Source organism: Loxodonta africana, chromosome 9 (genome assembly GCF_030014295.1).
Source record: "Loxodonta africana isolate mLoxAfr1 chromosome 9, mLoxAfr1.hap2, whole genome shotgun sequence".
NCBI lineage: Eukaryota > Metazoa > Chordata > Mammalia > Proboscidea > Elephantidae > Loxodonta > Loxodonta africana.
The window spans coordinates 98,218,682-98,242,404 of record NC_087350.1 but is presented as its reverse complement, the minus strand read 5'-3'; the positions used below and the strand labels follow the sequence as shown (position 1 = coordinate 98,242,404).

The 23,723-nt window shown below is 41.1% G+C and overlaps 1 protein-coding gene across 1 annotated transcript in view; it reads left to right on the top strand.

Annotated features, from left to right (window-relative positions):
- The window catches only part of ADAMTSL1 (ADAMTS like 1), a 389,822-nt gene that overhangs the window by 297,980 nt on the left and 68,119 nt on the right, over positions 1–23,723 (top strand). The window contains exons 20-21 of the mRNA XM_064290455.1: positions 958–1,085; positions 20,681–20,809. Of these exons, the coding sequence (XP_064146525.1) occupies positions 958–1,085; positions 20,681–20,809 (257 nt within the window). The remainder of the gene's footprint in view (positions 1–957; positions 1,086–20,680; positions 20,810–23,723) is intronic.

Sequence of the window (23,723 nt, the reverse complement as noted above, 5' to 3'; positions counted from 1 at the left end):
CCACATACACGTTCCAGTTACCATCAGCCTAGTCACCAAGACATCCAGCTTCAAGACATCATTAGTCATTAATCTGCCTAACTGCCATGATGTAGCAGGTACTACCTAGAAATGGCACAAATCTAGGAAAGAAGAAATGATAGACTGCAATTGGAGTGGATTTGGAAGTTCATTTTCAGTACTCACAATTTGATTCTTGTGAATCTTTTCAGGTAAAGAAACATGTCTGAACTAGATGATGATTATTCTGGAACTGCCTCTACCTTGACCCTAAAGGGAAGGCTTTGCCTTCTCTACAGAAGGCCCTCTGCCAAGTGGTGTAGGAAATAAAGCAATAAATAAAACCTGAGTTTTGTACCCCATAAAAAAAAAATAATATGCTTATAGACTAATAAAGGCAATAGACTGTCTATGACTACCCAGAATTGATAATTTCACATACAATTTTCTTCAAGTGTACACACCAAGATCCACTCATCCGTCTTTGATTCCTGGCTTCCTCTCCCACCTCCAATGCTTAACAAATGCCTTTCTCCATATCACCTTCTGGGGAAGCCCTGTCTACTTCCTATCATGCAGTCAAGCCCTGCTCCTCCTTTATAACTTTGACTTTCCCCAATAAGCCTTCTCCGTGTCCATTTGTACCGTTCATTCTAGCATCCCCTCTCACCCCTGACGTGCACATTCTGTGCATTCAGTGCTCTTATGTTGTCTGCTCCAACTGGAGCATTTAGACCAAGTAACCTACAAGCCGAAAAGGCAGGCAAGAACCTACTTATTTGAGGTTGCTACCAAAATCACACCAATCATGGTGGCAAGAAAGCCTGAGTTTCTAATGCTGTGGCTGGTTGTTGAAGCAGGTCCTGAGTATACCCAGAGTTTCCTTCCCACCTTACCAATATTGAATGTCAAAAGGAGCAGCTGACCTGACTAGAATGTCCTTTTCTGTTGCTCCAGGATTCTTCTACAACCAGATGATTCCTTACAGATCTTGGCACCAGTGGAAGCTGATGTGGGTTTCTACACTTGCAATGCCACAAACGCCCTGGGATATGACTCCGTCTCCATTGCCGTCACGTTAGCAGGTAACATGAAAATTCCTGTTCAATTCAATTCAGAAACCTTTATCGAATGAGGACTTATAATTTGCCAAGCAGGCCCAGGGGACACAGAGAAATATCACACCAAGATCCTGCCTTCAGGGAGTTTAGAATCTACAGGGAATGAGGACAAAATGTAGTATGAGATAGAATGAAATAAGTGCTATAACACATATCCAAAAAGTGGGCAAGGACAGTTCGTTCCAGCTCGGAGGTCTTAGAGTTGGGCATTGAAGGATGAGTGGAATGTTGATAAGTACAGATGGGGGATATATTCCAGACAGAACAACATGAGCCAAAGAGATGGTGCAAGTAAATACCATGCTGGGGGAACATGGATCCTGAACTGTGATAACTGAATGCTCTCTGGGGGTCCTGTTGTTTCTCCTTGTTCTACCTGTTGCAAAGAAGACTTGAAGACCTGCAGGCAATTGGAATTCTGTGGTCATGGCTTGGAGCAGGGCTATTCACCAGAACTGCTCTCTGATTTTGTTATACCTCTTATCCAGTGCACCTGCCAACACTTTGCCTTTAGCCATAGAAGTTAGACAAAATATTTTATATATAGTGACTTAAGTTATTGCCACTTAGAGTACAACGTCTCACAATATTGTAGTCTTGTAATAATGTACTTTTATAAAACCTCTTTTATATAGAACAAATCTTTGTCTTTAAAACCGAAAGAAATCATACATAACAGCTGGACCAGGGTCCTCATTTCATAGAGGCCAGGCAACCTGAGGGCACACAGCTGCTCTGCTAGTGGCAGAGAGAAGAAGGGAACTGAGGTCTCCCAACTCCCGGTTCATTGTTCTCTCCACGTCTCCACTGCCATACAAAATAAGGATCCCTTTTCTCGGATCAGGGCCATTCGGTCTTTGTGGCACTGCATTGCACGTGTTTGTATTTATTCTTTTCAATTGCCGCTCACATCAGATGATTCAGTAGATGCCAGAAAAGCCAATATCACACTATGCTGACCTCATCGTTCTGTGCCGGGATTATGTTGTCACACTGGACTCCAGTCACACATGCTACTACTCCCTTGCATTATCTTTTTAACAGCAGTGTTTCTGCCCCTCTGACCTCAAGCTGATCAGGAAAGGGACCTTTAGCAGGAGGCTTTGCAGAGATGATGAAAGTCCACAATGACTAAGGCAAGCTAAGGGGCCCTGGGGTGGATTAAAGACTGATATTATTAATGCCTATTTTTTGTGAATAAAACATTTGCTCTTCCCCTAATGTATCCCAGTTGCACTCTTTATTCCTCTCTTTATACAGAGTCCAGGTGTTCGGCACCAATCTCGTTAAATCCGTTTTGCCTTCCACCCTCCAGCCTGCCTGAGCAAGGGCACCGCTGACATCCTTCCAACTGCTGGCCAATAATGACTCTTCCAGGGTGAACTTTCTTGTTTATATTTATCCAGATACGGTTCAGCTCTCTAGCAGACTAAATACCCTTTGTTCACCCGAATTTAATACAATTAATAGAAACCTGTCTGGAATTACGCAAGACAGTTGTAACATCAGGCTGGTTTTCCACTCTTTGAAGAGAAGCTATTGGAGGCTGCCAATAGGTTCAGAGCCAGCAGCCAAGGGGGCACCAGGGGAAGGGAAAGAAAGGGGCCAACAGATGAAGCATAATCAGAAAGCCCACACCCAGGGCTTTGGGAGCCGTGTCCTTGTGCTTCAGCTGCTGGGGTTCGTTCAGGTCTGTAGCAAATCTGTCAAGCAGTCCCTTTCAAAGTTAAAGCTCAAAATGTATATGTTGCCTTAAAATTGTTTTCTCATCTGTACTTGAGGTTACCATCTACACCTGCACCAGTGACTATACTCACAGTATTCGGTGACTCACCAGCTCTTGCTCTGAGGATGTCCTCTGCCAAACGTTGTGAGACATAAAACAATAAATAAGACCTGAGCTTGGTGCCCCATAAGCTTACAGACTAGTGAAGGCAATAGATGTATACGTGACTACCTAGAATTGAGAGATCATTACGATTTCCTTCATACAAGTACAGCAAGGTCCCACATAACCTGAATTGTGGGGGAAAACGTGTGCAAGCATTTCTAAATCTGATTATCATTTATACTTCTAAGTAGCTGTGTGATCTTGAGCAAAGTATATAACCTCACTGAGTCTTAGTTCTCGTCTGTAAAAATGAAATTGGCAATAATGTCCAGGGTTGTTGTGAGGTTAAATAAGACAGCACGTGTGAAAATGCACTTAGCCCAATGCCAGGCACGTAGTTCACACTCAATAAATGTTAGCTTCCTTTTCGTCCTCTAGCTTCTTCTAGAATAAAATACATCCTGAAAGTAATTCTAAGATGTCGAAAACTTTAGCCCAACTTTGCTTCCATTTATTTTTCACTGTACGTCTTCCCACTGACATTTCTCAAGTATGGGCTTAGAAACTGATTAGCAATCAAATCCTCATGGTAAATCTCAGCGACTTTTAAAGACATTGCAGAGATTTTACTCTGACGTCAGTATGAATGTAGGCCAAAGAGAAACAAAAAAAAAAATTTTTTTTTTTGAGGCGAAGCTGCTCAGGTGTCCCCCTGATTTTGTAAGGAAGCTATGGGCTTTGGCCTGCTAGTACTTCTGATTTGACCAGATGCACCGAAGTTGACTCATAATAATTCACAAGAAAAGGTGTTACGTGGCAGGCACTTAACCCTAGGGGTTCTGGAGCCTCGTGGTGTAGGTTTGAGTTCTGGCTCTGTCACTTCTTAGCTGTGTAGCCTCGAGCAACTTCTTGACACTTCCTAACTTAGTTGCTTCATCTGTGAAATGGTAATAATAGTAGTACCTTATTCAGAGGGTCCTTAGGGAAACTAAATGCATTCATTCATATAAAATGATTATAACTGTCCCTGACATAGAGCAAACACTCCATATTTGTAAACTGTTACTATCATGAAGATAATGTAAAAAAAACAAATGCCAGCTTATTTTTACAGTAGCAAACGGAGACTCCTTTTCAGAGACCAAGTGCCTGTAGACCCTTTGTAGAGCCCGCCTTTCTCAATGTCTCAGGTTCTGGGGAAGCTGAATTAGCATCCAAAAAGTGCTTAGAGGGCCTGGATTCAGAGCAGATGGCTCTTGGTGAGAATCGTTTCAATGGTACTTCCCCACTGAGTCTGCCCCATGCCCCGGATTGAGTGTATTGCCAGTTCTGCCTCTAAGATGCATTTAGTTCCGTTGCTTACTCTCTACACAGATTTTCTTTAAACATGTAAATGCCATTTAGTTTTAGACATACTAATACAGCCAAAGGAGCCCTGGTGATGCAGTGGTTTAGGGCTCCGCTGCTAACCAAAAGGTCAGTGGTTCTAATCCACCAGCCACTCCTTGGAAACTCTATGGGGCAGTTCTACTTTGTCCTATAGGGTCGCTAAGAATCGAAATCGGCTCCACAACAACAGGTTAATACAGCCAAAATCTTCTTTGCTGTGTCCTGTTTTAGCCTGGGAAATATTGACTTTAGTAGTTTTGGCTTTACTCCATTATGTGTTGATTTTATCATTTGAATTTCAGATTTGAGAATACCTTTTTTTTTTTTACCAGTGTCTCTCAGTTTCCGCTTGCTAGAGATGGCCAAACACGATTATTACCTATCTGTCCACCCTGGGATGAGCATAGAACACTCCCAGCCATGTGGACCCAGTGGCACAAAATTCCTCTCTCTACTGAATTTACTTAATGGATGCCTGTTGCACTGCTCAGGGTGTAGATGAGAGTAGCTTACAGTGGAGGAGAGGGTAGCAAGGAGAAGTATAAGGATGTCACCAAAACGTCACACACCTAAAGTTCTGAAGCTCTGATTTTGTTGTGTCTGGGTATAAACAAGGCTAGGTAAAGGAGAGTTTATGGTATGTATAGGGGTTGGCACTAAGACTGGAGGGTGCATCTTGACCAGTCAGATTCAGTCCTCAGCCAAGTTGCTAAGAAATCTTCCAGGTCTGAATGGGGTAGGCAGGCTTTTAAAGGAAAGCAGTAGTTTCCTGGTAAATTGCTTCAGTCTGGATCAGCGGGGTTTAGCTCTACTTACCAATGCAGATGAGGGCCTTTCCAGGTGTGGACTATGGGTGAGGTCATAGCCATACGGAAAAGGTTTTTTGGTTGTCATTGATTTTACAAGATCACAAAAGAGATACTGTAAGGCTGCCTGACATCATCACTGGAAAATGAGAGGAAGATGAGGGTTGAGAGACAAGCATATCTTTCATTGAAAGGAGAAAACACAGATGAGCTTGTTGGATGTTTTCACAGGAAGAGAGAGACATAAAATATATCTCCTTTCCTGGCATGTTTTTCTGCTTTTTTTTTTATGAGTCAAATAGCTGACACATACTGTGTCTAATAAAGAGATCACAGAAACCTCACTGGGAAAATAACAGTAAAAGGCAGTTGAGTTTTGTTTGTTTGTTTTTTTAATTGTTTTTTGAAAGTCTTCTTTCTCTGCCCTTCCTCATCATGATTTAGTAGCTGGAATAAAATACAAGCAATTTTAGAAGACTTTCATAATGTAGGTCATTTCAAATTGGTATTTCTGAAGTTTTCATCCAGCAGTTCCTTAACCAGAGGAGGATTTTGCTTCATAGAGAGACTCGGAGAGGGCCTTGTCACCAGGGCAGAGGCTGACAAAGGAATGTTTGTTCCAGTGCACTAAATTAAAGGGAAAGATAGCCAGGTTTGGCTGTGTTCCTTGCAGTACTGGGAACAGTGTGGTAATGGCGGTTGACTGGTTCAAGCTGCCATCAAGGAGACCTCTTTGATAGAATACTGAGTACCTAAGGCCTTCAGGTTTTCCTCAATATGTACAGATACGCAGAATGTCCACGTAAGATCACTGGCTTTTATAAAACTTACATAAAATGATGAGAGTGTAGCAGGGAAAATACTATTTACTTTGCCCCCCAGTAGACTAGAAGAAACAAACAAGGAAGTACATATGGTCCAAGATAGCTCATCTGCAATGCCAAAAAGGCAACTCACGTATCTGTCAAATGAAATGAGGAAGGGATGGATGGCTGGACAGGTGGCACAATGTACAATATCTTTGCTTAGTTGTTCCTGGAAAAGAGGCTGTGGCATCCCTTGGCTGTACCAGGTATGGGGACCCTAGTCTAGGATTTTGCAGTAGAACATGCAAAAAAATTTAAGATGGCACCATTGGCTGCCTTATTCTCTTAAAGAATCAACTTCAGTTGAATAATTAGAAGAAGCAATGGCAATAACCTGACACACTGCCGTTGGGAAGAAATGTCTTTTAGAGAACAGTGATGGAAATGAGGAAGGAGAGAGAAGGTATGCAGCCTAGGAATGTTCAGAAAAGGGCAATCTAAGCCCTACCCACTTCTTTAGATCCTAAGGGTGCTACAATATTTATCCTGAAGGCATACCAACTAAGCAGAATTTCAAGGGTGAAGAAATTCCTTCTCATTTTTTTGTGCAAGATAATTAATAGTGATATGTTGACCCTGAATCATCAAGAAAAGGTTAAATGACATTAAAACTATTTTTCAGCTTTATTGACATATAATATGTAATAAAAAATTATTATACATATCATAAAATCCACCCCTTGTGAGTGAGTATACAACTCAGTGATCTTTAGTAAATTTATAAAGTTGTGTAACCATCAACACAATCCAGTTTTTTTAATGTTTTACAGTTTATTGAGATAGAATGTATATACCATACATTTCACCCTTTTAAAGTGTACAATTCAGTGAGTTGTTTATCCATCACCACAATCAATTTTAGAATTTTCATTATTCCAGGAAGAAACTGCATCCCTTAGCCCTCGCTCCCTAACACCCTGTGTATCTTCATTTTACTCAGCCCTAGGCAACCACTTACCCACTTTCTGTCTCTATAAATTTGCCTGTTCTGGGTATTTCATACCAATGGACTCATACAATATGTGGTCCTTTATGACTGGTTTCTTTTACTTAGCGTAATGTCTTCAAGTTTCTTCCATGTTGTAGCATGTGACAGTACTTCATTCCATTTTATGCCTGAATGATAGTCCATTTTATGTGTATACCAAATTTTTCTTTTATCCATCAGGTGATGAGCATCAGGGTGGTTTCCTTTTTCTTTCTTTCTTTTTTTTTTGGCTTTTATGAATAATGCTGCTATTAACATCCATATTCGAGTTTTTGTGTGGACATACGTTTTCATATCTCTTGGGTGTATAGACCTAGGCATAGAATTGCTGGGTTGTAAGGTACATTTGGAGTCCTGGTGGCACAGTGGTGAAGAACTACGGCTGTTAACCAAAAGGTCCACAGTTCAAATCCACCAGCCGCTCCGTAGAAACCCTATAAAAAAAAAACCCAAGTGCCGTCGAGTCGATTTCGACTCATAGCGGCCCTATAGGACAGAGTAGAAGGAAACCCTATAGGCCAGTTTTACTCTGTCCTACTGGAAACCCTGGTGGCGTAGTGGTTAAGTACTACGGCTGCTAACCAAAAGGCCAGTAGTTCGAATCTGCCAGGTGCTCCTTGGAAACTCTATGGGACAGTCCTACTCTGCCCTAAACGGTCGCTATGAGTCAGAATCGACAGCAGTGGGTTTTTATAGGGTCACTATGAATCAGAATTGACTCAATGGCAATGAGTTTGGTTTTCTTTTTTTTTTTTTTTTTAAGTACATTTGGAGCCCTGGTGGCACAGTCATTAAGAACTTGGCTTCTAACCAAAAGGTCGGCAGTTCAAATCCACCAGCCACTCTTTGGAAACCCTATAGGGCAGTTCTACTCTGTCCTTTCAGGTCACTAAGAGTTGGAATTGACTTATCAGCAGTGGGTTATTAAGGTACGTTTATGTTTAACTTTTTAAGAAACTGCTAACTATGTTCCAAACTGGCTGCACCATTTTATATTCCCACCAGCAATATATGAGTGTTCCATTTTCTGCACATCATCGCCAACACTTGCTATTATCTGTCTTTTTATTATTGCCATCCAGTGTGTATGAAGTGGTGTTTCGTTGTGATTTTAATTTACATTTCCCTGATAACTAACGACAGTGAGCATCTTTTCATGTGCTGGTTAGCTAGTTTTGTAGTAGTGAGGACTGTGGTGTAGTGGAGAGTGTATACACCCTGTATATTAGTTTTCTATGCCTGCCATAACAAAGTGCCAAAAATTTAGAGGCTTAAAACAACACAAATTGATTAACTCACAGTTCTGTAGGTCAGAAATCGGTACGGGCTAAAATCAAGATGCTGACAGGCTGCATTCCCTTCTGAAGGTTCTAGGGAGAATCCTTTTGTTACTCATTCGGTTGTTGACAGAATTTAGTTACTTGCGATTTAGGACTGTGGTCCCCATTTTCTTGCTGGCTGTAAACCAATGGTCATTCCTAGCTTCTAGAGGCCATTGCATTCCTTGGCTCTTGGCTCCCTTCCTCCATGTTACATCTCTCAGACACACACTTCTGTCTCCCTCTTCTGATTTAAAGAGCTCATGTGATTAAATTGGGTCCACCTAGGTAATCTGGGTTAATCTCCCTAGTTCAAAATAAACTGATTAACAACCTTAATTCCATCTGCACCCTTAATTCCCTTTTGTCATTTACTGTAACATAGTTATAAATTCCAGGGATTAGGACATGGATATCTTTGGGGAAGTATTATTCTACCTACCATACCCTATCCGAAGGGTTATGGCTCATTTTCATTTTACTGTTGCCAAAGAAAATGCAAATCTAATGTTGATAGACTTTCTACTTTTTCTAGAGAAGCCAACCCCACCCCCCAAAAAAATAGAATCACTTTTTTTGCAATATCCCAATTTTAAAATGTGCCCAAGTAGTTCAAATTTTAAAAAATTCATTTCAGGCTAAACATGTTTGTGCTCTGAACATAGCCTAGAGGTTAAATCTTTCATTCCCTGCTTGTATATTTCACCTCACTTCCCAGATATAGTCAGGGTGTTACTCAGTCCGATAATGATTTATTTAGTCACGTTACACTAACTAAAACCATGTAATGATTTGGGTGGGAGAGAAACATTTATTTTTCACTATTGCTAAAAAGGAAGCTTACTATAATAATAGAATAAGTAAAATTCTAGGGAAAGCTTTGCTTCATTGCGCAATTTAGAAACAGATTCCAAACTATAAACCTGTCTCCTGATTGTAAATGGAGGGGTTTTAAATAGCTGCACTCTTGGGTGTCTTTTAGACAAAGAGTTCTATGAATCTCTTGCATACAAATAAAGTACAACAATCACCACCCACCACTATCAGCTATAGAGTCCACTTACCTGATTGTCTAACATTTGCAAAGTTACTGGCCTTATCTTTTTGGGAATAGAAGACTAGATGAAAAAAAGAAGTAAAGCTTTTGCAGTGAAGTCTTGGAAAGATAACTAGTGAAAGGAAAAGTGGAGCAGAACATTGGAATTGTTCTCAGAGGCTGGCAAGGAGAGAGGGCAGAGGGTGAGTAGTTGACCCACGAGTGAGGTGCTGACTCAGGAGGCGAGAGAAAGGTGGAAGTGAAGGAGACCTTGCAAGAGAGACAGCAGGACAGGAAGGAGTTAAAAATTTCTGAGCTATAAAATGTGAAAGGCATTTGGAAGGAGCACTAGGCTAAGAAAAAAGCATGCATGTTAATGTAACTATTATCTGTAACAAAGCAACTCTTGTTAAAACTGCTGGGTAGCAAGATTCTGAAAAGCTTCCAGCCAGCAAGGGATGGTAACTGGACATTGATAGTTAGCATCCATTATTAGATTTCGGGTGTATAAATATTGTTTGTGTTTCTAAGGGCTTTCGTAGGTTCATGCTAATCCTGTACCCTTAAATCTTATTTCACTCATGAGGGCTTAAGTTCTTTGATTGGAAATTCTCATTTCAAGGATTTTTCCGAGACTTAGCTCCAGTGATCCCTGTGAGGGGCCTGTGATAATTGCAGTGTAAGCAGGGGCTAGCATCTCTTAAGGCATTTCTTTGATAGGCTCACTCATTACAAGTTATTATCTGTTGATTAAATCAGGGTTTAATACAATTTACTTAGCCTTAGTTTTAGATACTGAAAATATTTGAAATTTATAACACTTTATGGCTTTAAGAAATGCTGTGTGGTAGAATATTTTAATTAGTAGGTATCACTATCTTATTGACCTTTCACTTGAATTTTATTATACAGTCTCATGGGGTTACCAGAGTCCAGCTGGCATATATTGTTGCAGAACTCACCTGGAAGTGGCTATGTTTTGGGATCTCCATCAAGGCCAGCCTTAGTGTGAATTTTAAGCTACCTGCAGCTGTCTAGATACTGACGGCAGCGTAGGGAGAATCCATCATATTTAAAGTATTTGTTCTTACTAATTATCCTGGAACTCTGACGGCTCTTCAAGATAGGAGCCGTGTAGTTCCCTCTTGTTAACAGATTTATTCTTTTTCCTCTTACCTGTCTTCTTCCTCTTTCTTCCCATTAGCCTTTTTTTTTTCTGTGTTCTCTTAGTTTATCAAAATTTCCCAACACTAATCATACATTTTCTCATTGAGTTATAGCAGGGATAATGCTGATGATAGTAAGTAAGGCATTTCCTAAGAGCTGTACATACATTTGGAACCCTGGTGGCATAGTGGTTAAGTGCTACGGCTACTAACCAAAGGGTCAGCAGTTCAAATCCGCCAGGCGCTCCTTGGAAACTCTATAGGGCAGTTCTACTTTGTCCTATAGGGTCGCTATGAGTCGGAATCAACTCGCTGGCACTGGGTTTGGTTTGGTTTGGTTTGGTTTGGTTTGGTTTGGTTTGGTTTGGTTTGGTTTGGTTTGGTTTGGTTTGGTTTGGTTTGGTACACATATTCATTTACTTCTTCCTCTCCACAATAATAAAAGTACAAAACCAAGGCACAAAAAGATTAAGGAACTTGCTAAGATCCCTCAGCTATTAAGTGATGAAGCTAGGACACCTGACATGTAGGCTTCCAGTTCTCGTGCTTATGCCTGCTGCAGACATCACTAGTTCACCATGCATTTTTGCCGCCCAGTCCTAATGAATGTAGCCCAGAATTCATATCTAAACAGTACTCCAAACAGACTCTGCCAGTCACTAGACTTAGCTTCAGAATCTGAAACCTGTTTGCCATTTATGTATCCTTTCTGGAACTCTCAGGTAACCTCCAAAGCTGTCCCTTGCAGCCTTTGTTTCTTTCCCTGCCCAGTTTCCCAGTCATCTTTCCCAAGTCCTCTCGTCTTTCTTGGAAACAAATATATACACACACTTCCTATCCTAGATTGGCTCTAGCTGAAAAATGAGAATCTGGTATCTTTGAAGTAGAATTCATTTTTAATAGCTAAGGATAAGAAAGAACCATTTTCAATTGATATGTGTATCTCAAGATGTAAGAAGAATTGAAGAAGACCCAGTGATTCATTCGGTGGGTCAACAAATATTTGTTAAACCTGGATTATTTAGGGTTTGCTAACTGCTGTAGAGTCCCTGGATATCACAAATGGTTAATCGCTCAACTACAGGCTGAAAAGTTGGCAGTTTGGACCCATCCAGAGGCGCCTTGGAAGACAGTTCTGGTGATCTGCTTCTGCAAGGTCACGGCCTTGAAAATCCTGTGGAACAGTTCTGCTGTGCACACATGGGGTCACTGCAAGTCAGAATCAGCAACAACTAACAACAGCAGCTGCTGTAACAAACAAACCCATAAATATATGATGGCTAAAATATGGTAGTTTATTTCTTTCTCATGTAAGGTCTAAAACAAAGAATTGTACAAGAGGGTTTTTGTGGGTTGAGTCAAGAAGTGATACACTTCACTTCTGCTCAGGTTCGATGTACTAGATCTCAATCCCATGCCCACACCTAACTGCAAAGAGCCTAGAACATGCTCTAGCCATGTGCCCAGGAAGAAGAGGAAAAGCATTTGGTTACCAAAACAGTAACTTCCATGGCTTCTAAAATGGCAGGCACCATGCTGTTGAAAACAAAGTTCCAATTAGCAGAGGCCTGAAATTCAGCCCTGAGAAAAAATTACTATAAATGCTTTCTGTTCTTGGCTTCAGTCAAAACGCAAACCTTCCATCTCCTCTGGCTCCTCTTTCAATCACCGTTATACTGGGCCATAGATATTTTTCAGGCACATATGTTCAGATGTTTTCCCACTGGCGTTTGATTCTACCCAGAGTCACACATGAGGGAAAGAGGTCTGAGGCAGAGCCGAGACTGTGCACAGGAAAGTACTTCTGAGCATTTGCTCCTGGGGCTGTTCACCTATCCCTGTCTCTTTCCCCAGAGTTACTCATCCTTCAGAATCAGGAGAGTGCCTGGATTGCTGAGCTGCAGTTGTTAGTTGCTACCGAGTCGATTCCAAGTCATGGCTACCCCGTGTGCGCAGAGTACAACTATTCCATAGGGTTTTCAAGGCTGTGACCTTTCAGAGCAGATTGCCAGGCCTATCTTCCAAGGCACCTGTAGGTGGGTGCCATCCCCCAACCTTTCAGCTAGTAGTCAGGACTTAACTGTTTACACCACCCAGGGACTACAGTTGCTGAGCACGTCTGTTTTAAAAGCATCACGAGGTGGAACTTCTTCCCCAATCATCTTCAGACCCTTGGATACTGACACACAAGTTCTAGATCACAGTTCAGGTTTACCCTTTGTACAAGCACTACCCTAGCTCATGAGTAAGGCTTCATTTTCCTTGTTATATATTCTTCTCACAGAAACCATAATCCAAAAGCCAAGGGGTATGATGAAGTCAGAAGGAACTGAACAAAAAAATTCTCTTAGCACTTCTTTTTCCGTATCTGACTCTCTTTGGGGGGGTTGATCCCTCATATTAGCCTAATAAGTTAAAAAGCCTGCCTTTCTTTCCATGTCTTCATTTTTCTTAAGTACATATAGATACATAGATATAAAACTAAGCATAACCTTCTTCTGCTTATAGCTTTCATTCAACTATAACACAAAGTTATATATGAAGTACAACCTTATCTATAAACGCTAATCGAACCTGCTGGCTGATGTCGATTTGCTGCAACGATATGGCTGCTTGCACCATGTACACACCACTGACTGCTGAGACGCAGCTCACGCTGCAAAGGGCTCCGTGATGGTGCTTTTGTTTTGCCTATTGGGAAATCTTTTTTGTTACTGGGTGCCATTCTCTTTTTTAGTATTAGCACAGCCGCGTAATTTGCCATTTCAGCTCTTCCGTGCATCCCTCTTATCACTTGTAATCTTGCGCACAGACATGGGTGCTGGGGTCACAAGGCAGTATTCAGTTATTCATCCAGGTGATGTAAACTAGGCTTATGCTGGTTTTTATTATTATTATTATTATTAAAAGAAGAACTCCAATTTTTAAAATTTTAATAGAGAACTAGTGACTTGTCAAATTTCCACAGCACCGGGAATCAGAGGAACCAGTAAAAGAAAAACTTAAAAAAATGTAACGCATGAGTATCAAATCTGGCTGCATATTTAGCAACCTTGGAACCTGTTACAAAGGGAGGTTACAGCTTTCACCTCACTACCTGAGATTGGGAGTTATTAGCTCTGGGGTGGAATAAAAATATGTGATTAAGAAACATTGTTTTCATTATAAATTTCTACAGATTATAACTATTTGGATAGCTCTGTGTCTTAACAGTGAATCATAAAGGTAATAAGAATGTCTAGGCAGCAGCCTGTGCTACCAACAGCGCCCCTGGTGATGGCGGGGTGGGAGGAGGCCATTACTTTTGAGTAAAAGCTCAATATAATTAATTATGGGCTGAATTTAATTCACTGACATTTGAATTTTATAGCTATACACTTGCAGCCATAAAAACCACCTTTATTATTAAAATTCCTGTAGGAAAAATAACATGGTAATTGCGAGTCTGAAACTCCCTGGTTCCTAACCTCCTTTTCCCCATTGGCACAGTCGTTTTTATAACACAGTGAGGCAACTACAGTAACAAGTGCCCTGGGAGTTCTGAGGCAGCCAGTCCACAGACAAGGATTTGGGACCCCCGGTCACAAGCAGTGGGCTTTAGGTCAAAGATCTGGGACCCAGTTCAACCCTGTGGCTTGCTAGCTTTGTGGCCTTGGACAAGCCATAGAACCTTTCTGAGCCTAAATTCCTTGTCTACACACGAGGATAAGAATACTTGACTTGCCTGCCTCTCAGGGTTGTGATTGATGCAAACAAAAATAAATCTAGATAATCCACATGACACACACAGAGAGAGAGAGAGAGACTTAATAGATATTTACTGAGAACCTAGGTCCCTGGGTGGCACAGTCTGTACTGGACTATTCACCTAAAGGTTGGAGGTTCAGATTCACCCAGCAACGCTTTGGAAGAAAGTCCCGTTGCTCTGCTTCCGTAAAGGAAACCTTATGGGGCAGTTCAACTCTGACACATGGGGCCGCCGGGAATCAGAATTGACTGAACAGCATCTGGTTCGATTTTTGTCTTTTGTTTGGATTGAGAATTTACTGTGTGCCAGGACTACATGCTAGGAATAAAGAACAGAACAAGAGAGATGTGATCCCCGCTGTCATGCAGATTCCATGGTAGGGGCCAGGGAGGGAGGGTGGATAACAGACAAATAAATAAAATATATTTCAGTCGTTCTAGTGCTTATGAAGAAAATGGAGCTGGTGATGGGATACATGACTGGCAGGAGTGTAAGGGGAGCATGCTTTAGATGGGGTGGTTAGGAAATGTCTCACTTCAAAAAAAAAACCAGATTCATCGCCATCAAGTCTATTCCGACTCATAGCAACCCTGTAGGACTGAAGAACTGCTCATAGCATTTCCAAGGCTATAAATCTTTACCGAAGCAGACTGCCACATCTTTCTCCCGAGGAGCAGGTTCAAACCACCAACCTTTCGGTTAGCAGCCAAGCTCTTAACCACTGCGCCACCAAGATCCCACCAGGAAGTGATATTTTTGCACAGAGGCGTGAATGACGACAAGATAGTAACGCAAACAACTGTAAGTGGAGGGTGTCAGGGAACAGCCGGTGCCAGTGTACTGACGTGCTGGAGGAGCACAGAGAAATCCACGGTGATTAATGGGGAGCGTGGTCTCACTGAGGTAGGAGAGGTGGGCTGCTGGACCAGAACATGTGGGGGAAGGAGCTTGAAATTTTGTTCTAGTTACACTGAGAAAGCACTGGATAATTTAAGCAGAGGAGTTGTATGATGGGATTCATGTTGTAGAAAGATCAACACTACCACCCATACCGGCAAAGGCTCAATGGGGAGCCTAGACATCTACCTTCAACAGACAGTAACAAGGTTGTCATAAGAAGAGACTGTCACGAAGGAGGTAGAAGCAGGGAGACCAGTTAGACTGTGCAGCAGGCCAGCTAGAGATGATGGGAACTGGTATTAGATTAGAGCAATAGGATGTTGGTTAGATGTAGGATATTTTTTGGAGTTAGAGCTGGCTAGTTGCTTATGGGTAGGGAGGTAAGGTAAATATACCCATATTAATTCAGTGTCATTCCAGCTGTACTCTCCCATGATCCCCTCATGCAAATTATTTTCACGTCAGTTCATACGTAATCTAAAATACATGGATATATGTGAAACAGGCCCCTAACCAGTCGAAACAGACGTGGAGAATCTATGCCCCTACTCAAAGGTGAGCTCCTCAGAACCATACTCAAGTGCCTGCCCTTAAACACAGTTCTAACTAGCCTAAAGATCTATGCCTAGCAGACAGTAAAAGGGGAGAGGAGAGGAAAGGAAGGAGGGACATTTTCGAATATGAAGCTCTGTGACTGTGCAAGCAGAACTAAAGGGTAAATAAATGTAAGAGAAACCAAAAAGTATAAAAAACTAGGCATAAGACTTTAAAGGGCATCACGGAGATAATAGTTTTCTTCACAGTTAACAAAGGCAGGGAAGAGTTGAATGCCACTGTAGAATGGTCTGTCTATAAAATGGTTAAAACAAAATTAAATCTATTTGACTTATGAAAGATTCAGCTTTAGGTATATGAAAATGATCTCATATGGACCCTTGTATCCCCAAGGTGCTCAATAAATAAATCTTTTCATTGTATTTTATAGTCATGTGCGTGACATGCTGTAATTTTGTCTCCAACTGATAAAGGCCTGTTAAAATGTAGTGTGCATAGAACTTCCACTTCCGGGAAGGTGGAGTAGATGAACTTTTCCCTGTTCCTCCTGCTGAGAACAAAAATCTCTGGACATAAAAAAAAGAGAAAGAAAAAAAATAAGACGGAGGGATAGAGATAAGAAGGCAGATCAGATAGGAACCTTGGGACCCAAGAAATGACACAATTATGAGTTTCCTGGGTTTTCTTTTTATCTCATCTATCCCAAACTTGGAGGCAAAAATGTCAGCCACCTGGAAACACCAATCGGTACAAAAAAAAAAAAAAAAAGCCCCAACAAAAGCCTGTTTTCTCTATCCAAAGGACCAGAAATGGGAAAGTCTAGCAAGACAGGAAACTTAGACAGAAACCACTCCATTCCAGCCAAACACCACTGAAAACACTCTGGCCCAAGTGCCACCACCCCCGACCCCCGTGCCAGCAAATGCCCAGACATCCACCCTCACTAGACTCTAACAGTGTATCTCAAAGCCCCCACCAATGTGGCGTCAAAGAAGACAGAGATTTTCATTTTGATACAGGTACAAAATCAATTCAATGAAGGAAAAATAGCCCGTTCAATAAATGATGCTAGAGCAGTTGGACATCCATAAGCAAAAAATGAACTTTGGCCTAAGTTTAACACTATAAAAAAATTAACTCGGTACGCATAAATATGGTAGAAATGTTTTGTTACAAATACTGCATCACAGTAAGAAAATTTTTAAATTAACTCAAAATGAATCACAGACTTAAATGTAAAACGCAAAACTATTTAACTTTTAGAAAATTTTCAGAGTCTTAATCTTGGTAAAGAGTTCTTAGACTTGATATCAAAAGCAGGATCCATAAAAAGAAAAATTAATAAATTAGATTTTTATCTATAAAAATTGTAAACCTTTACACTGCAAAAGACCCTGTTAAAAGAATGAAACCATAAGCTACAGACTAGGAGAAAATACTTGCAAACCAAATAGCTGACAAAGGACTTTGTTGTTTGGTGCCATTGCGTTGGTTCCAACTCACGGCGACCCTGTGTGCAACAGAACTAAACACGGCCCGGTCCTGCACCATCCTCACAGTTCTTGTTAAACGCTTGAGCCCACTGTTGCAGCCACTGTGTCAATCCATCTCACTGAGGGTCCTCCTCTCTTTTGCTGACCCTCTACTTTACCAAGCACGGTGTCCTCCAGGGACTGGTCCCTCCTGATAACATGTCCAAAGTATATGAGACAAAGTCTCACCATCCTTGCCTCTAAGGAGCATTCTGGGTGTACTTCTTTCAAAACAGATTTGTCCATTCTTTTCACAGTCCATGGTGTATTCAATATCCTTCGCCAACACCATAATTCAAAGGCATCAATTCTTCTACCATTTTCCTTATTAATTGTACAGGTTTCACATGCATATGAGGCGATTGGAAATAACATGGCTTAGGTCAGGGACATCTTAGTCCTCAAAGTGACATCTTTGCTTTTTAACACTTTAAAGAGGTCTTTGGCAGCAGTTTTCCCAATGCAGTTTGTCATTTGATTTCTTGACTGCTGCTTCCATGGGTGTTGATTGTGGATCCAAATAAAATGAAATCCCTGACAACTTTAGTCTTTTCTCCATTTATCATGATGTTGCTTATTGGTCCAATTGTGAGGATTTTTGTTTTCTTTATGTTGAAGTATAATCCATACTGAAAGCTGTAGTCTCTGATCTTTATCAGTAAGTGCTTCAAGTCCTCTTCACTTTCAGCAAGCAAAGTTGTATCATCTCTGTATCAAAGGTTGTTAATAAGTCTTCCTCCACAAATCACATTCTTTCTAATGTAACCCATATTCGTTATGATCCACACAATCAAATACCTTTGCATAGTCAGTAAAACACAGGTAAAGATCTTTGTGGTATTCTCTACTTTCAACCAAGATCCATCCGACATCAGCAGTGATATCCCTTGTTCCACATCCTCTTTTAAATCCAGCTTCAATTTCTGGCAGTTTCTTGGTGATGTACTCTGCAACCACTTTTGAATTACCATCAGCAAAACTTTACCTACATGTGATGTTAATGATATTATTCAGTAACTTCTGCATTCTGTTGGATTGCCTTTCTTTGGAATGGGCACAAATATAGATCTCTTCCAGTCAGTTGGCCAGGTAGCTGTCTTCCACATTTCTTGGTGTAGACGAGTGAGCACTTCAGTGCTGCATCTGTTTATTGAAACGTCTCAATTGGTATTCCGCTAATTCTTGGAGCCTTGTGTTTTGCCAGTGTCTTCAGTGCAGCTTGGACTTCTTCTTTTGATACAACTGGTTCTTGATCATATGCCGCCTCCTAAAATGGTTGATTATCGACCAATTCGTTTTGGCACAGTAACTCTGTGCATTTCTTCTGTCTTCTTTTGATGCTTCCTGCATCATTCAATATTTGCCCTTAGAATCCTTCAGTGTTGAAACCTGAGGTTTGAATTTTTTCTTCAGTTCTTTCAGCTTAAGAAATGCCAAGCATGTTCTTCCCTTTTGGTTTTCTATGTCCAGCTCTTTGCACATGTGATTATAATACTTCACTTCAGGATAGATGTTGAAATGTTCTTTTTGATGACCAATATGATGTCATTCCTCGTCAGCTTGTCATAGTAGACCACATATATGTCCAATTCAAAATGGCCAATACCAGTACATTTCAGCTCACTAATGCCTAGGATATTGATCTTTATGCATTCCATTTCACTTTGTCAGCTTTCAGTTTTCCTAGATTCATATTTTGTACATCCCACATTCTGATTATTAATGGATTTTTGCAGCTGTTTTTTCCTCTCATTTTGAGTCATACCACGTTAGCAAATGAAAGTCCCAAAAGTTTGAATCCATCCATGTCATTAAGGTCATCTCTACTTTGAGGAGGCAGCTCTTCCCCAGTTGTATTTTGAGTGCCTTCCAACCTGAGCAGCTCATCTTCCAGCAGTGTATCATACAATATTACGCTGCTATTCATAAGATTTTCACTGGCCAATTTTTCAGAAGTCGACTGCCAGATACTTCCTCCTAGTCTGTCTTAGTCTGGAAGCTCCACTAAAACCCTTCCACCATGGGTGACCCTGCTGGTATTTGAAATACCAGTGGCATAGCTTCCAGCATCACAGTAATACACAAGCCACCACAGTACAACAAACTGACAAATGGTGGGACAAAGGGTTAGTGTCTGGAATATAAAGAACTCTCAAGACTCAACAATGATGAAACAAGCTATCCAGTTAGAAAATGTGCAAATGACATGAAGAGATGTTTCAGCAAAGGCAATATACAGATGGCAAATAAACACATGAAAAGATGCTCAGCATCACTAGCCGTTAGGATGCAAATTAAATCCACAATGAAATATCACTATATACCTATCAGAATGGCTAAAATAAAAAATAGTGACACCACCAAATGCCAGCAAGGATGCAGAGAAACTGGAGCATTTATACATGCTAATGGGAATGGGAATGGAAAATGGTAGAGCCACTCTAGAAAAAGTTTGGCAGTTTCTTAAAAAACTGAACATGCAACTACCATATGACCTAGCAATTGCACTCCTAGGCATATGTCCCAGAGAAACCTATCCATGAATGTTTATAGTAGCTTCATTTGTAATAGTCAAAATCTGGAAACAATCCAGATGTTCTTAATTTGGTGAATAAACTGTGGTACATCCATACCATGGAATACCATTCAGGGATAAAAGGGAATGAACTATTGATACAATCAGGGACCATGAGAGACCTAGAAGGATTTCCAGAGAATTATTCTGAGTGAACAAACAAATGGCAAAACAAATAAATAAAAGCCAACCACAAAAGGTTATATACTGTGCAATTCCATTTATATAACATTCTTGAAATGACAAAATTGTAGAAACGGAGAACAGATTAGTGGTTTCCAAGGGGTTAAGGAGGAGGTGGGGGCAACACGTAGGATCCTTGTGGTGCTGGAAATGCTCTGTATCTTGACTTCACTGGTGCCAGTATCCTGGTCATGATATTGTACTCTAGTTTTGTAAGATGTTATCATTGGGGAAAACTGGGTAAAGGGTAAGTGGGATTCTCTATAGTGTTTCTTACAACTGCGTGTGAATCTATACCTACTTGAAAATAAAAAGTTTAATTTAAAAAATTCAGCCTTTAAAAATGTAATGCACAGGATAATTTGTTAACTCAATGCTAAAGTGTACAAAACATCCCAACTTGTTGTATACCATCCTATAATTTCATACTGTTCAATCCTTTCTCTTTTTCTTTTCTTTCACAACTCTGTGATAGGTACATAGGTAGTTGGTTGATTGGTTGGTTTTTATATTGTGCAGTTACAATTGTTTCAAAGGAAAACATGGTTAAGTGAAAATAATGTGGGTATACCAGACATTTATTGTTGGTCATTCCGTGTTTCAAGAGAATGCCCCAAGTCCACAGCCATTGTCTAGTAAAATCTCCCATTTCTTTTCATCTTCAGGAAAGCCACTGGTGAAAACTTCACGATTGACTGTGATCAACACGGAGGAGCCTGCAATCACAGTTGACATAGGAAGCACCATCAGAACAGTGCAGGGAGTGAATGTGACCATTAACTGCCAAGTTGCAGGTGAGAAATTCATTCATATACCTATTCATTAGTTCAGATATTAACGGAGAGCTGTGTTAGGTTAGGAGATACAAAGACAAATTAGACACAAATTCTGCCTCAGAGTTTTGGTGCTGGTAGGAAAGAAATGGCATAAAAGTTGAGAGGAGGAAAGGTTAATTCTGACTGGAACAGATGAGGTGGAAGAGGTGTTTTGTTTTGTATGTCCGCCTTGCACACTGGTAGAATGTGAACATACAAAGATGGGGACAACGGGCATTCCAGGTAGATCAAAGAGGGTGAGAAAATTCATGGGCATAGGAAAGAAATCCTCAAGGCTATACAGGGAACAGTGTGTGTTTTAGTCTGGAGAGAGGCAAGAGTTACAGAGATGGTGTGGAGGGCATTAACATCAGCAAGACGGGCTGCTGCTGGATCATGGGAGACCTTGAACGCCTGGCCAACGAGTTTAGAAAAAGGCAGATAGAGAGTGACATTGAGGAGCCATGTTGGCAGTAGAGTAAGCCAGCAGCAATTAAATAATGTGTATAAAAACCCTAGGGGTGGGACACTGAGCTTCTGTTGAGGGTAATGGTATAATTTAGGAACAGATAAGGGCGAAGGTTGAATAACATGATGAATGTAAGTAGCGTCACTAAACTCTGCGTGTGAAGATGGTTGACATGTCAGATATTTTATCACATATATATTTTGTTGTTAGTTGCCAGGGAGTCAACGCCAACTCATGGCAACCTTATATACAACAGAGCGGCACGCTGCCCAGTCCTGCACCATCCTCACAGTCACTGATGTGTTTCAGCTTATTTTTGCAGCCATTGTGTCAGTCCATTTCACGGAAGGCTTCCCTCATTTTCACTTTACCAAACATGATGTCTCTCTCTAGCGAACATATATATTTACCATAATTTTTTTTAAAAAACCAATTAGGAGTTTTCACTCCCAAAATGGAAAGAAGAAATGAATGGCTCTTGTGCCAGGGACCACATAAAGTCTGGTTGCTGTCTTCATTAGATACACCCAACTGTGGCATCTCCACACCCAAACCCAGGTTCCCCAGTTGTACCCTGTCTGTAGAGTGAACAGGCAATAGCACCCCCTGCTCTGGAGGTTTCTTCATCTCAGATCTCAGTCCCATCATCTGGTGATTTATAAGGCCAGAAAACCCATTTTAGAGTAAGTGGAGGAAGACCTTAATCTAGGACACACTGTTTCCAAAGAGCAGGTGTGGTTTTGTCTGAAATATTCTGGTAGTCCCAGGAAACCAGAAGTAAGTCTATAATCATACATTAGCTTCTTTAAAACCCTCCGCTTGGCCTATAAGTCCAGCTTCATCAGCAAAGCCTTCTAGAACTAGATCTCTTCAGGCCCTGTACCCTAGATAGGAATTAAGACAAAACCCCTGACAGGGCTTCCCGTGAATGAGCTGCCCCTCTGTGCATGGATTGATGGTGTCAGTGGGGCCCTTTCTACAGAACAGTCACTTTCCACCTGATCACTATGAACATAACCCTCCTAGACATCACACGGCTAGAGATACACATGGACAATGTTAGGTCTTTCCTTGAGGGTCGAGATTGATAAGAATTAAAGAAGGGAGAAAGGACAGCAAATGAGGGAATTGGGCATTTAAAGAAGACTGAGAGAACCAGAGTTCAGTTGGGGAAGTATTTACCATGGGGGGCCTGGGACACTAACCAACAGTTTTGGTCAGCTCCATGTTGCCCAGTGCCCGGTCTCCCAGACTTCATCCAGAGACTTACTCTTGGCGACCCTGCAGTGAGATTCTAGGTTATGTTCAGTTTTTGCCTGGCCACAATGTTACATTCTTTATTTTCATCTTTATTCATAGAACCATTTGTATTAATCATGATTAACTAAAAAATTCTTTGTGTCTCTTGTCATTATGCCTTTTGTTAAACAAGATATTGATTCAAAGTGGGTGGTAAAGAGCCTGCTTTTGATTACAGGTTAATCTGTGAATTTGCTGGACAAGTAAATTGTCATTGAACTGAGTCCCCAGTCAATTGTAATGCTAAAATGGCAGAAGGAACTACATTTACTTTCCAGCTACAGTGGCTCTGTGGCTTTCTCTCCAGTATTGGTAAACTCTACGCTGTCTCTAGTCGGGGGCTTAGTGACCTCCTGACTAAACCAATTGCTGTGGAATCAATTCCAACTCATGGTAACTCCATATGTTGCAGAGTAGAACTGTGCTCCACAGGGTCTTCAATGGCTGTGACCTTTCAGAAGCAGATCACCAGGTCTTTCTTCCAAGGCAGCCCTAGGTGGCTTCGAACCATCAACCTTTCAGTTAGTAGCCCAATGCTTAACCATTTGCACCACCTAGGGACTCCATGACCTCCTGACTAGTTGGATACAATTCCCCAAGTCCTAATAATATTGCTAATGGCCTGCAATGTACAAGCTTGAGAATTAGTAGCATCCAACAAACCAAACCAAACCTAGTGCCGTCGAGTCGATTCTGACTCATAGCGACCCTATAGGACAGAGTAGAACTGCCCCATAGAGTTTCCAAGGAGCGCCTGGCAGATTCGAACTGCCGGCCCTTTGGTTAGCAGCTGTAGCGCTTAACCACTACGCCACCAGGGTTTCCATTAGTAGCATAGGCTCTGGTAATGGAAGGGGAAGTGGGATTCCTTAATACAAGCCTGGTTAACTAAGGATTTCAGATCAAATTCATTCATCTTATTCATTTGGCAGGTTTTTATTGTGTCCAGTCCGTATCTAATCCAAATTAGGTCAAGGAGAAGTAGATGGGTAAGATACAACTTCCAGAAAGCTCATGGTCTGGGAAGAAGAAAAGCTATGAAAATATACAATTAGAGTACAGTGTGATGTGTAGATATAGCTGTTAATTTGTTATTATAAAAGGAATATTGGAGAAAGTTCCAAA